The 15,748-nt window shown below is 44.7% G+C and overlaps 1 protein-coding gene across 4 annotated transcripts in view; it reads left to right on the forward strand.

Moving 5' to 3' along the window:
* The window catches only part of FLNB (filamin B), a 223,960-nt gene that overhangs the window by 99,388 nt on the left and 108,824 nt on the right, over positions 1–15,748 (forward strand). For all 4 annotated transcript variants that reach the window (XM_083156251.1, XM_083156253.1, XM_083156252.1 and 1 more), the window contains exons 2-7: positions 604–852; positions 1,786–1,883; positions 3,992–4,139; positions 6,927–7,045; positions 8,989–9,066; positions 12,830–12,992. In XM_083156251.1, coding sequence (XP_083012377.1) covers positions 604–852; positions 1,786–1,883; positions 3,992–4,139; positions 6,927–7,045; positions 8,989–9,066; positions 12,830–12,992 — 855 coding nt within the window. The remainder of the gene's footprint in view (positions 1–603; positions 853–1,785; positions 1,884–3,991; positions 4,140–6,926; positions 7,046–8,988; positions 9,067–12,829; positions 12,993–15,748) is intronic.

Below are 15,748 nucleotides of genomic sequence, written 5' to 3' on the forward strand. Positions count from 1 at the left end.
ACCACGCCCTAGTGGATGGTAGGGCATGAAATACCGCCTGTCGGCACATGTCGGCTCAAAAAACAGTGAAAAACCCATGTCGACCTTATGACCAGTCGACCTTCCTCATGTCGACCTTTATGCAAATTCAACCTTAAGTCATGTCGACCTTGGCCCATGTCGACCTTAAGTCAGGTCGACCTTCCTGCCAGTCGACCTAGTGGGGTAGACCTAATGACTGTAGACCTAAGTTCATTCTAATAGATGACCGCATCCCAAGTGATAACTATTTTGGTGACCTTGAGTTGGATGTAATAGCGGAAAAAGAAATCTAAGCCTAGTTAGGCACCTAACGTAAAGTGATGTAATAAATAATATGGTCTCCGTGAGTGATTATTTAGATAGGTCCAAAACACTGGTGAACTAATAGATTTTGACCTATACAATTGGACATTTTATTCTAGGCTGTAAACACAAACTAATTTTATTGGCCACATGTGATATCAACACAAACAAGGAGCTCTCATATCATCTATGGAAAATCGTTAACGTATCAATAATATGTACAGTACATGATTTCTAGGATACTATAGATCTGACATCCTCCCCTTTTTCTATCTTCAGACAGCAAAGCTATTGTGGATGGGAACCTGAAGCTGATCCTAGGTCTTATCTGGACCCTCATTCTGCACTACTCCATCTCTATGCCCGTCTGGGAAGATGAGGGCGATGAAGAGACTAAAAACCAAACCCCAAAACAGAGGCTTCTGGGCTGGATTCAGAACAAAATCCCTCACTTGCCGATTACCAACTTCAGCCAGAACTGGCAAGATGGGAAAGCCCTGGGTGCCCTGGTCGACAGCTGTGCTCCAGGTAATGTATTGTATGTGCTCCTGACTTCTGTGTCAGCGTACCATTCTTCTGATGAGATTTGGGTACAGCAAACTTGGTCTGGAAATTTGAGAACCTAGAACATAAAAGGTTAAATATTTGCTGCAGTTTGATGAGGCACTCACACACGCAGACAGATGTGATAACAAATGACTTCCACATACTCTATATGTATATGTTAGAAGCACTGCTGTCCAATGTAATGAGGATACAATTCAATGGGTTGTGTGGGTAAATGAGAATAACAGTTGAATACAACAATGGATGTTCTGGGCATGATAATACAAATGAGAGAAACACTCATTGTCCAGGAAACACCTGTAAAATCCTATAGGCACCCTATTCTGAGAGATCGGTCCGAGAAATCGGAAGAAAAGTGTCAATTTGTATGTTTTTCACCTCCGATTCTGATCCAGTGTGTGGTCCCAGGCACATCGGAGCCAGAGATCGCAAGGCCTGTACTATAGATCTATAGGATCCTGCAGGCCTTGCTGGGATCACATACAATGTATCGTATGCAATTCTGCTGTCCAGAACACTGACGGGTGTACTGTATGGGCACTATAACCACATTAAAAACCAAAACTATAACTTGAATGGAGATATTATAGGTAGGTGTGTATGTAGCCTTTCAGAAGATCCATTGTCAGCAAAGTCGGAGAAGGTACACGCGTGCATGTCAATAGTGGTGATTCAATTGTGTGAATTTTTGGCTTACTAGAATCAATTTCAAATTGAGTTTGCCTGGTTTGGGCAGCCTGGTAAGAACTTTGAGGCCACATTCACATCCTTTGTATGTGCATGATAATCAGTATGGTTTCTGTCTATTTTGTACTTGTGACGTAGGATGGTGTTCCAGTAAACATAATAATAAAAAACAAGGCAGCATCCAGTTAAAGTAATCTCTTTCTGTAGGTCTGTGCCCTGACTGGGAGACGTGGGACCCCAAGAAGCCGGTTGATAATGCCCGGGAAGCCATGCAACAAGCAGATGATTGGCTGGGCGTCCCTCAGGTAATAACGTGTAAACATTTACTGTTCTGTTATTTGCAATATATCAGCCTTTGATATGACTGACTGTAATAGTAAGGCTGTCAAGAGCTCTGGTACTAGGGGAAGTTTCTTACTCAAAGTAAACTACTGATGGAGTGCCTCTCAGCCAGCACCAGGGCTCGCCAGAATGCTACCGCTGGCTATCACCAACGGAGAGGCACTCAATCTGTTTCCGTGCGGTGGGGGACGTGAACCCTGCCCGTTTCAGCTTCTGGGAGATGGTCAGAGTTAGGGGTGGAGTGTGGGGACTGGCGGACAGTGACGGGGAGGCGGTGGGGAGCTGGAAGGGGGCAAGGGGGTGCGCGAGTCACCTTCCGGCGGCTGGTGGTTGGCGATCCGACCGCCGGACCCCGCTGAATGACAGCGGCTCCATCAGTATATTCACTTGTTTAGCATTTGCTGTACATTCCTAGAAAGTTAAACTCAAGGTGCCCATACCACGCTGTGATTATCGCATGCATTTTGGGCTATATCGCATGCGTTTTGCATGCAATGCGATAAGATCTAAAGCTAGTTCAAAAAGTATGTGCAAATGAGCTTTAGGTTGCTGTAGGCTTTTTTTTTTTTTCAAAATATGTTTTATTGAACCTATTGTTCAGTACATATTATGCAATGGAAAAACAAAAGCCAGACAGATGAGGCACAAATCACAACCACCGCTTACATCATAAAGGTGAATCAAGAAAGTCTCCTGTGGCAATAAAATAATAAAGGGAGCATGTCCCTGAATAACATCTTGTCATAAAAAGAAGATGCATATAAAGATAAAATATGATTCAACTATGAAATCATTCATGATGCAAAAAAAAAAAAAAAAAAAAAGAACAGTACTTAAACAACATAAAATTAAATTAAAAGAAAATAAATAAAAAAAAAAACGTTAAACAAGTAAACAATGAAACAGCTGCCTGCCCCTAATCCTGAGCCATCACCCCAGCCATGGACCGATCCAGCCATCCACCAAAAATGACAGGAGCTGATTGGCTGGGGCACCATTTAAAATTCATAATGAATGATAACAAGAATATCACTGGTTGTTAAATCTTCCCCAGAGTAATTATTTTGACGCAGTGATGGGCAGTAGGTGGTCCTGGGGATAGGTGCGGCCTCTGTGATGTCATGTGCAGCCCACCAGCACCTTGCTGCTTCATTGTTGCAGGTCATACCTTGTGTAAAGGTCCTTAAAGAGGGTTGTATTTTATGGTTTCAAAAACAGTATTAACAGTATTAACTCAGGCACTGTAAATTTATTATTCTGTATAGTGTATATAGAAAAACCTATGAAGCATTTACTTTAGTTAGTATTGTTCTCAATTGGCCGAATCTGATGGATTAGTTTACGTAACAGTCATTGGGGGAGATTCTGTAAGCGAAAAATGCGGTAAAAACCCCGTTATCAGGGTTTTTACCACATTTTGGGATGCTGCGGCGGGGGGCATCGCCAGAAAAATCTAGCGATGCCCCATAGAAGCCAATGGGCTTCTACCGCAACCCTCCGCCGCCCTGCGCCGACCCCCCGCCGCCCCGCATCGCCCCCTCACCTGTGTCCGGGCAGCACAGAGCTGTGCTGCCTGGACCTGTGACCTCCTCCCTGCACTGATCCTCTTCCGGATGCAGGGAGGAGGAGAGCCCGGCGCAGCAGCAGCAGCGCCGGGTGTGTGAGGGAGGGGGGAGCCGCCGGGACCCGGCGACTCTCACCGCAAAGGACAGCTCTTAACGCAAGAGCTGTCCTTTGCCTTAATTATCGCATATGTTACAACATGTGCGATAATTATAAATGCGAAGGGGGCGGAGATTCTTAGAGAATCTCCCCCAGTGTGATCACATGATGTAATAGAGATGGTGGCTGGCTGACCTGCGGGCACTTGCTACACGCGTACATAGTGAATGCTGCAGGCATACCATGTGAATACAAAGCTTATTCAAAGTAGCATGTACATGTCTGGAGAAAACACACGTGTGATCTCATATCTGGTAAGTGTTGGCTGCGGCTGGTGTGTACTGCTTTTACCAAATGAGTGAGTAAGGAATAAGCATCCTTTCAATAAAATAGACTTTTGTGTTTTCAGGTGATCGCCCCAGAGGAGATCATTCACCCCGGAGTAGATGAACACTCTGTCATGACCTACCTGTCTCAGTTCCCGAAAGCGAAGCTGAAGCCTGGAGCGCCTCTGAAGCCCAAGCTGAACCCTAAAAAAGCCAGGGCTTACGGCCGAGGTAAGAACTTCACTCTCGCTACCTATGGCCAGGGCCGGCGCCACCACTAGGCAGCCTTAGGCATTTGCCTAGGGCGCCAGCCACTGGATTGCGGCCACTTGGGAGCAGGCCACGGATGAAGGTGAAGTTGAGGGTCCACAGCCTCTCTGCTCTCCCCTCCACCAACTCCCTCCCCATGGAGCGACACATCTTCCGCCACCGCCGCTGCCACCCCATGGAGAGCCCCCCCCCCCCATGGAGCAAGACATGTCACACTGCCCCCCCCCCCCCCCCCCCCCCCCCCCCCCGTGGAGTTACTCTATGCCTGCCGCCCGCGCCCTGGTGCCTAGCACCGGCCCTGCCTATGGCATCCAGTAAAAGTGTGCCATCGCCATCAAACACAGTCTGTGGTATATGGAACCCTGCCTACATGAAGTATTACATTTCTTGTTTGACCAGCAAATACACATTTGTTTATTTCTACCACTTTCTTCGGTTCCGGATGATAGATCTACACGGGGAAAATTACTAAAATGGGTTGCTCATACTGTAGCAACATCCCATGTTAAATAGATCTCCAATCTTCGTGAAGAAATCAGCACTGGGACTGAATAGGGCAAATCAAATTTTTCCAAAAAAGGGGGAAAATTTACGTGTTTTTTTTTTTTTTAGCCTGGCGAAAAATTTGCCCGGTATTGAATACCACCCTAAGGCTCTCTGTAGTAGTCCCTGTTAGTCTGTCCATACAGTACACTGTTATTACAATAGATTTTCTGATGTTACACACCAATCCATTATTCCAGTCCTTGTTTTAAATCCAAAAATATATATTTTTTAAATGGTTTAAAAACGAGAATGACACCTCTTCAGCCATTCACACAGCCTTGCAGAATGCATTTACGTGTAGTAGTTATAGTATTACTTTAGTGTTGTGTAAGTGCTCAAATGATCATCTTAGAGTCATGTTCGGAATCTCCCTAATCCTGAGGTGAAAGTTGTGTTCTCCAGAAGGCGTGGTGAGAAAACAGAGTGACATGTCATTAGTGAACCTGCTCTTAATATACCATAGTGAGAGAACCATTTCATTATTATGGTATTGCTCAGCGTCGTTCTGTAGCTTGTTTGTAAATACATTTATAGAGTGAGAACAGACAAGGTGCAGACATTAAACTGCAGAGACGGCCCTGCTCATAATTGCTTACAATCTGGAGAAAATAATTATGAGGTAATATGTTTACTAAAGGTCTGTGTTTAGATTCATTTTACATTAATAAAAAACAGACGTAATCAGCAGCATTTCCAACTGTAAAATCTGGTTATTTATCATGCATCAGGCTTCATTTGCAAACTGAAAGTAGCCGTTGATGCCAGGTGGATTGCCCGCGTCGGATTTGGGGGTTCTACCAGCACAGGGTCTCCCTGCCATGACATAAACCTCCCCCAAACTTGTTCAGCCCGGACTTATTTAGAGGTGACGCAAACTGTTGCAATGCCGATGCTTCTGCAGTTGATGTTGATCAGTTCCATCACACATGCTTTCCATTGGTCTAGCAGTACGCATTTAGACACAGTTTAAATTGGCATTTGTGGGGGTGTCTAATCAAAGTCTGAAGTGTTGTGACTGTTTAAGGGGCGTGTCTTTTGGCTTTGACTGTGTCGCCGCAGTTATAAAAGCTCCGATGGCTTAGTTCAGACAGGACCCGATGGCATGTCCTTGTCCTTGGTATGTCCTTGTGAAGAAGCAACTGGCAGTGACGCTACCAGGGGCATCAATGTACAAATAACAGCTGTTGCCTCCTTAGCATTTTTCCCAGATCCGCTGAGTATAAATGCTCTGTTGCGAATGCAACTGGGTACAAGTCCAGAACCATGTTGGTAGGTAAATTGGTTGCTGATGCAATGGAGACTAAAATATATGTGTGTGCGGTATAGCACTTAATCTCTGAGGGGCAGGGAGAGTGCCGTCTTATATAATACATTATATATTTAAATGAGGAGGATAATCTAATAATAATGACATAAAGAAAACATTAGCAGTGGAGAACTAGTTATAGGACATGGTGCCCAACCTCTCTTTTGAATTTGAATGTGCAGATTAGGTCATTAAAAACTGCTTCCACAATCTACTTACTGTGCACGATTAGTTTTCCTGGTGTCTGGGTCATGTTGAATCTCTAGTGACTCTATGCCAAACGGGGAAGGTAGACACTAAGCAGTTCTTCCAGAAAATCAGGAAATTGACGGGTCCCCTTTAATAAACATGAAACATATATTTTTTTTATGCCCCCCCCCCCACAATATATGTTTAAGCTTTATTGCCCATTTCATTTAAAGCAATCCCATTACTTGTGTGACTCATTCTGACCCATTTTACTCTTAGCAAAGTTTCTCCTTTTCCCTACAAGCCATGTTTTCCAGATCTTCTCACAGAATTCTGATTAGTCACTAGGGGTGATAATAAAGACACTTGTTGTGTTTAAACTGGCAGCATGGCAGCCACACCCTACATAATACCTCCACTTAGCTTAGAATGTAAGAAGATTATGTTGCAAAAAAAGGCTTAAAACAAGAAATCTTATGCCTATAAATGACTAATCTACAGAGCTGGTTCCCCGATTCGAACAAGCATAGTTGTTGATGATCATCTTGTCTAAAATTGAGGTAACTACCGTTTCTAATTGAGTCTAGGATTATAATTGTTGTACCTGCTTCTCATCTCGTATCGTGGTGTGTGTTTAGGCAACAAGTAATGCACGCCAGTGATTTGTACCATTACAAAAGTTATAGGTCTGTAATATGTTTTTTCAGGTGTGGACCCAACTGGGAACATGGTGAAAAGACCAGCACCGTTCACTGTGGAGACCATCAGTGCTGGACAAGGAGAGGTTCTGGTCTTTGTGGAGGACCCTGAAGGAATCCGAGAAGAGGTCTGTGTTCTTTGTTTACAGAGGAATATTGACCATTATGTGTAATCTAGGAGCGTGTGCTCACTTACACATGTATTAGTGGAAAAGTGTCTGAATGAATGAATTGTTTTTCTTCGTATAATGTGACACTCTTAGTTCCACCAAGTTGTGCAAGGCTTTAGGACTAATCAGGGTCCGACTTGGCCGGTACCAGCACTTACCGGTATGGGAACCTAGTTTGGCACCGGTATTTTAGGAGGTTAACCTCGCTGATTAAGTAGCATTCAGTGTTTACATTGTCATCCTCACGTACCCTTAATATGCTGGTGCACCTGACATGGTGGACAGAAGTCAACCGCTTCCTTTCTGTGAAGCTGATGGCCATGTAGGTATTAGGTTAGGAGTACGGCGCTAAGCTCTGATGCTACAATTTGGTGCCACACATGTTGCTCTGCTCTACTCTAATGGGTAAGAAGTGGGCGCTGGGTATCACTTGATGACAAGGTGGGGGAAGCTCCGCTTGGTTTAATTTGACCAGATTTCCTATTTGTATCCTCCTGCCCAATTTCTGATGTGGGGTTTTGTAATATAAGTTGGCTGTCATACCAACAAGGCAGACGGACATTTGTACTGCATCCAGTGCATGAGATCAGCACTCTATGGTATCGTGGTGTTGCTAGGATTCTGAAAAAGCGAGATATGTGACCCTTCCATTGACATCTCTGTGGGTGTTGAAAAACAGTGCAGTTATAATTGTAGGAAGAACCCTGGTACTGTTTTCACTTTAAGAGACCGTTAGAATCGCAGTCATCAATCAGTCTCATAGCTGAACATTTGTATAGTACTCTGTTGTTTCTTACTGAGTGTTGGCACTTCTGGAATCTGCTGCTATTATCGGAAAGCAAACTCTTGGTATAAAGTCAAGGCCCAAACACACTAATATATATATATATATATATATGTACAATGAAATATCGCATAGGATCGCATGCCAGCAAATGCCATGACATGTGATGGGTGGTTACAATGAGATGTAACCCCCAGTATCCACGCCATACCGAAGCGTGGCGAGCGGCGGCGGTACACGTCCTCCGACATTTTCATACCCCTACTATCCACGTCGGCGTGGAGTTGATTTTAGATAGTGTGGCAAGCGCAGCAAGCCACCGAGCCCGAAGCGTGGCGAGGGGACGCGAAATACATGTAAAGTAATCCATGTCTTCTCGCGGGGCTCGCTGCGCTCGCCACACTTTGGGCTCTTATTACGCGTCCCCTCGTGGGGCTTACTGCACTCGCCACGCGTCGGGCTCGGTGGCTCGCTGCGCTCGCCACACTATATAAAATCAACTCCACGCCGACGTGGGTAGTGGGGGTATGAAAAGGTCGGAGGGCGCGTACCGCCGCCCCTCGCGGGGCTCGCTGTGCTCTCCACGCTTCGGGTTGGCGTTGATAGTGCGGGTGGCGTTGACACTGGGGGTGACACTATGGAATCACATTGCAAGCACCCATCTGTGTGCTTGTACAATTAAAAATCACATCGCATGCCGCAATATTGCATGCAATGCGATGCAATAAGTTGTCGTACGATGGAATCGTGGGTGCTGTGCTAGGAAACAAGTACCGAATTCTGTCCCTCATCACATAACTAAACCCAAGGATGACTTATAAACACTATTTACATAACTTAATATTATTTTATGTTGAATTTCCCAATAAGAATCTTTTGGCCTAGAGGTGCTGTGATTCAAAAAAGGTTTGGGAACCACCTCTGTAGACCTTTCCATCCACACCAGTTCTCCATGTTCATGATCCTGATGCTGTAGCTATGTAAAAAGTGACTGTCTAACATGACTATATTCATGTTCTGCTCTATATCCAGTACTAAGAGTTATTCGGACTATGCTTAGTATTTACAATATGGCTGTTACTTGCTTATCACTAATGGCTTTTCTGTCATTATCAAGGCCACGGTCACACCCAACAACGACAAGAACAAGACATTCTCTGTGGAGTATGTACCGAAAGTGACCGGGATCCACAAGGTAACATTATACAATGTGATGGGGGGGAGGGGCAGACCACATGCTGCATCATACAGTACTTCCCACTTATGTTACACTACACGGAGCAATCTGCATGCCATCCGACGTAGAGCTGTGTAGGGTACAGGAGTTCTGTATAAGTAACCTTGTTCAGTGCAATGACTTCATTATATACCGCCCATTCCATGTGGTAATGCTGCAAATCTATAGATCTAGAAGACGCTCAGCAATAAATGATATGCCCATGAGACACACAGCCGTAATTAATATGCCCATGAAACGCGCCGCTGTAATTAATACGCCCATATAAATGTTCTATATAATAAATGGGTACAAATCCCCACAGAAACACTCCAAAATCTTGTGGAAAGTCTTCCAAGAAGAGTGGAAGCTGTTATAGATGCAAAGGGTGTGGTTCATTAGGTCGACAGTCAAAACGTTGACTACTATTAGTCGACAGTCAAAAGGTTGACACTTGAAAAAGGTCAACATATTTTTCCACGTGGGACCTTTTTCCCATGTCGACCCTTTTTCTTTTTAAAGGTTGACCTTTTGACCATTGACCTAATGACCGCATTCTGCTGCAAAAGTGGGATCAACTACATATTGATATATATGTATTTAAACACAAAGTCCTTACAGTCCGTCTGTGTAATAGTCAGGCGTCTGAATACTTTTGTCCATATAGCGTATAAAATATATATATATAGCCCTTTGTTAGATGAGATTACAGTTGGTCAAAACAGCCAAGTGATCAACCTGATAATAAATGTGATCTGGTGAAACAATACATTCTCTTCAAAATGATTTGATAAACTTTTAATTTCAAAACAGGAAATGTGATATTTGACAAAGTTAAGGATACAAAACTATTTTTGTCAAAGTACAGTATCGTCTAACGTGTGATTCATTGGTTTCCTTGCAGCGTAATTCCTACACATGTAAACATCTGTTTTCATTGCGTGGTTGTAGAAGTAAGAGAAGCTTTCGGGTGATATATGTGTGTTGTGTGACATCCGCAGATACTGAAATCTCCCTTCAGCTGTACTCGGCATCTTGCTTATTCCTTCCTATAACTTAAGGGCACAATTTGTGTATTTTGAAGTGTTGTCTGTGCATAATACCGCACTCATATGCCTGACATCCTTAGCTACACAATAATGTTTATACAGTAAACAAATAGAATACAAATGCCTCTAGAAAAACATCCTTCACTTCTTGGAGACAGACGGCATACATCCTGGCACGTAATGAGAAATACGGAGCAGCCGTTATCCTGTACTAATGTCAGTAATTCCTTGTTAAATGTCCCTGTCAGCATGTAAAGGATTAACGGCCCGTCTTGTCTGTACTGTAACTGTGAATTTTCAAGTGTCTGGATTTAGCGTTGATTGTTGAGAAATGTGACTGCATTCCTCATTCTCCAAAGTTTTGACTAAATAAAAGCAATATTCTGTGTCTCACACTCCTGAAATAGCATTGGATTGGGAGGTAGCACAGTCTGCAGATGTAACCAACCGCAAACCGTGGAATACTTTTCAACCAAATTTTTTAATTATTATTATTACTACCAGTTATTTTATATGGCGCACACATATTCTGCAGCGCTTTACAAAGAACATGTGGCCTGGGATACGGTCATTGGGTCTACAGTATGCTGGTCAACAAGCATTGGGTCGACACCGTTAGGTCGACATGTGGATAGGTCAACATGGTTCTAGGTCAACATGGGTTTATTTCGATAGGTCGTTAGGTCGACATTGTCAAAAAGTCGACATGGGTTTTTTTGCTGGGTTTTTTAACCGCCATGTGCCGACAGGCAGTATTTCATGCCCCACCCTCCACTAGGGCCCAAAGCTTTTCGAGGGTATGCGGTGCACTGGAAACTGTGTCCATGTTGACATTCGGGTCAAAACACAGTGAAAAACTTCATGTCGATCTTTTGACTGTCGACCTAATGCTTGTGTCGACCTAGACCCATGTCGACCTAACGGTGTCGACCTAATGCTTTTCGACGAACATGCTGTAGACCAAATGATCCCAACCCGTGGAGCTTACAATCTATATTCCCTAACACATGTACACGCACACACAGACATTCTAGGGTTAATCTTGTTGGGAACCACTTAACGTACCGGTATATTTTGAGATTGTGGGAGGAAACCAGAGTACCCGGAGGAAACCCACACAAGTACGGGGAGAATATACAAACTCTGCAAAAGTAGGGCCAAGGTGTGAATCAGCGCTGTGAGGCAGTAATGCTAACCATTACACCATCCGTGCTGCTTTTGTAGATTTACATTTACTCTTTATCTTTTGTAACTTAGTGGTACATTATTACGTCAATGGAAAACCCACAAACCAAAGTTAATTGCTTAACCCATCCATTGTGATCAATGAAGCCATGACCTCAATATTCCGCACATTCTTTTAGTTTTATGTATTGTTAGTTTTACGTTCGTATGTCTGAGACTGGGGGTAGATGTATGAAGGGAGGAGAAGTGATAAAGTGCCTGCTACTTTATCAGCGGCCAATCCGCTCCCTAACTGTGCTTTTTTAAACCCAGCCTCTAACTTAAAAGTCAGAAGCTGATTGGCCGGTGATAAAGTACCATGCACTTTATCATTTCTCCTCCCTTATCACTGCTTCATACATCGATACTTGTGTAGTATCACGGCTCCCACGATGGCCATCGCACGGGAAAAAATCGCATTGCATGCGATTTTTAACAGAAAAGCATCCAAATGCATTGAAATTAGTAGCAAACATGTTCAATGGCCCCCAAATGTCATTTTTGAGCCTGTACCACCCCTATTATCAACGCGAACCCGAACCCGCGAGGGGCGGCGGTACGCGTCCTCCGACCTTTTCATACCCCCACTATCCACGTCGGCGTGTAGTTGAGAATAGAAAGCGTGGCGAGCGCAGCGAGCCCTGCGAGGGGACGCAGGTATCCGCGTCCCCTCGCGGGCTTCACAGGTGTCCGCGTCCCCTCGCGGGGCTCGCTGCGCTCGCCACACTTTCTATTTTCAACTCCATGCTGACGTGGATAGTGGGGGTATGAAAAGGTCGTAGGATGCGTACCGCCGACCCTCGCAGGCTCGCTGCGCTCGCCGCACTTCGGGTTCGCGATTGTGGGGGTGGTACAGCCTCAAAAATGACATTTGGGGGCCATTGAACATGTTTGATACTAATTTCAATGCATTTGGATGCTTTTCTGTTAAAAAAACCGCATGCGATCAAATCGCATGCGATGCGATCGCATGTGATTTTGTAAAAACGGCAAAAATCGCATCCAATCGCATTCCATCGCATGCCACTATATATGGCATGCGATGGGAGCCGTGATAATCCACAAGTACCCTACCCCTGGGTTCCATATACCTTTTTGTGGTGCATAATAAATCAGGACTATATCTGGTAATAATTGGAAGATGGAAGATTATCTCCTGTTTAATTTAATTAGGCTAATTTATGCGCACATCTTATGATCGCAGATCTTTCTAGTGTGTGGGCACCTTAAGACAAAGCTTGTTATGGTCCCAGACAAGTCTTGAAAGAAATGAAAATCTGGTGTTGCTAAAAGAGCTTCTCTGGTTTGGTAAATGAACGTAGCATGCTAAGGCAGGCCACAGCCCGCCCCTGTTTTATGGCTGTATCAATCTCTTCACACTCCTGAGCCCTGCGCATGAAACTGTTGCTAGTTAATCCAAGCTTGTGTGCGCTGCCTAAACTCCTTGTGCTTTATGTTCTGTTTTATAGGTGACTGTGCTGTTTGCTGGTCAGCACATTTCAAAGAGTCCATTTGAAGTGAACGTTGAGAAGGCTCAGGGAGACGCCAGTAAAGTGACAGCTAAAGGGCCCGGCCTGGAACCAACCGGCAACATTGCCAATAAACCCACTTATTTTGACATTTACACGGCAGGTGTGTATTGTTCTCTTCATGTTCCTTTGTTGTTTGTTTTTCAAAGCTGAAGGGGCTGGTGTTCTCATGTGTTTGCATTGCACCTGCTATGGACAAGTATTTGCCAACAGGGAGCTTGGCCTGCAGATGCAGCGATTATATCTCTGGATGTATTATTACTTGTGCTGAAAATAATTATTGTACATATAGTGAATAGAAATGGCACAGTAATTTCTCAGCGTTGTCCCACTGCTAGTCTGGAAAGGGATTACATGGACCTGAAACTAGCCACACCCCCAATGCTGGCCACAGACCTATCAGGGCTTTGTATGCTGTCTTAAAGGACAGCTGTTGCTGATACAGTTGCGGGATAAGGGTGTTTTTGGGTGGGGAAACAAATCATGAAAAAAGTCATGTTGACCTTGCCTATGCTGACCGTATGCTTTTGTGGAACTTGCTATGTTGACCGTAAGGTTGTGTTGACTTAAGGTATGTCGACCGTCCTAGTCACTATCATATTACTTAGACATTGTCCAGCCACTAACTGCATACTAGACTATGGACGACTATCTGCTCCATTTAATCTATGGACTCCAAAGGATCTGATTCATATTTAAAATTGTCATCTGTCTCCTGGTTGGATGATGGGAGCATTTGTCCTTTCTGGGCATGGCTGTAATTTTTGCCCAACTACAAGAGCTGCCTTCTTCTCCCAGAAGAGATTGATCAATTTGGGTGGGCTGGTGGGTGAAAATATAATGAGATGAATCAAGTTCCATTTCAATAGAGCAGATAGGGCAGGGTAACACGCTCCACCCAAATCTAACTCTCTCTGAACATGTTACATTTGCCCCACCTGCAGTGCACATGGTTTTGACCATTTTGAGAAAATGCAATCAAGTCCGAATTAGGCCCAAAGCCTCCTGCAAAATTGCCTGTTTGGTTCATGACCTGAGGTGCACAGGAATACGTGCGATGTTGCATGTAAATGTACTGTATATAGAGGATATATGCACATCTCATTCAATTACCTCACAAAAAATGTATATGTCTTCTCGAGTTTAAAATGTGCTAAAACAGTCCACCTTTAGGAAATGTCACAGCCAGTAGAGTATGCCGTGCTAACATAGATGCGGAAAGCACATTTCTCCAGTCTGTGTTAGATATTTCCTTGTTTTCATCATGTACTGTATATTATTCTGTAAGCTGGGCATGACTGGATGCCCGAGGAGCCTGCACAGATTAGGGAGTCACTGGGGCAGACAGAATCTGCCTCCAAACCGAAACTTATTTTGCTAGACAATAAAAACAGACAAAATAATTAAGGTGGCCATTCTAGACCTCACTAAATTGCTCTGTGCTCATACAGCACTCAGGTTTAATACTGTAAGACCCTCAAAGTGCCAGCGTACACAATACTCAAACCAGGGTGGAATGGCGGAAATCGGGTCACCCTCCCGGCCCCCCGGAAAGGGGGATCAACCATCCCGCATTGCCCTCCACCTCCCGTGGGTTTAATGACACCACCGTGGCATTTTAGCTCTGCCTGCCCCCCCCCCCAGTGCAATGCTTGAAATACCAGCATTGCACGGTGGGGGTTGGGGCTAAAATGGCGCAATCACTCTAGGCATGCCCCCAATAGGGCAGCCCGTCTGAGACTCCACCCCCGAACTGCCCCTTTTTTCCTCCCGGCGATGGACCCGCCCCCTGCTTCACTGAGCTGGCTGCCCTCTCCCGGAGAGGGCAGCCAAAAAGTCAGCAACTATAAGACAAAGGTAGAAACAGTGGTAATGGGAAAAATCTGAATCCTGTTCTTCTGTTCTATTATAATTGAATATATAAATAATAATTTAAGATTGTGTATGTACAAACTGAAAATGACTTGCGTCGCAATAATTACTCTGGTGTATATCGGTTTGTGTTCCATGCTCCTCTGTCTCCCCAGAACGAGGGCTCTGGTAAAATAGCCAGGGATGAAATATTAGCCAGTTCCTCCTCCGTTGCTAATTTTAGTACAGAAAACACAAAGGATGTTCTTATTCTACTGAACACTAACTAGCGTTGCTGAGCCAAAAATAACACTATGCGTGCCTTCTGGTGAGCACTGTGTAGATGAAAGCCGAGACTCCTACAGTGTCCCCGCCGGGTGACCCACACAAGCACTCTGCAATATATTATGTAAAGATATGCTGTATGAAGTGATAATGGTAAATGTTAGTTAAACCTTCTGTGCACTCCTTATACCCCTTTCACACTGCAGCTATAACCAGGTATTTTGCAGATTTTAAACCGTTTCAAAATTGTTATAGCTGCAGTGTGAAAGTTTTAAATTACCGGTTCAAGAAAACCCGGTAATTCAAAACAGTATAAAGAAGGATCCTACACGGTTCAGACCCATTATTTTTGCAGTGTATACGGGTCTGAACCGGTATTTTGGACCCCACACCGGTCCCCCCCTACCATGGTACCTTTCCAGTGCCAGAATGTGGACAGCAGAGTCCATGCATTGCTGGGGAGGCAGCGGGGTCCCTTTGGTGAATGGGCAGTGTGCGGCAGGGTCCTTGCGGCGGGTGGGAAGTCAGTGGCGGGGTCCCTGTGGTGGATGTGAACTAGTAGCAATCCTAGTTCCCATCCGCCGCAGACTTCTCATCCGCCGCAGCCCGCAGGGACCCTGCCGCACACTGCCCGTTAGCCGAAGGGACCCCGCTGCCTCCCCAGCATGGACCCTGCTGCCCGGATTCCCATGCTGGCAAGTACCAGGGGAGGGGGGGTTGGAT

The sequence above is a fragment of the Crinia signifera genome, chromosome 8 (assembly GCF_055691185.1).
Source record: "Crinia signifera chromosome 8, ASM5569118v1, whole genome shotgun sequence".
NCBI classification, from domain to species: domain Eukaryota; kingdom Metazoa; phylum Chordata; class Amphibia; order Anura; family Myobatrachidae; genus Crinia; species Crinia signifera.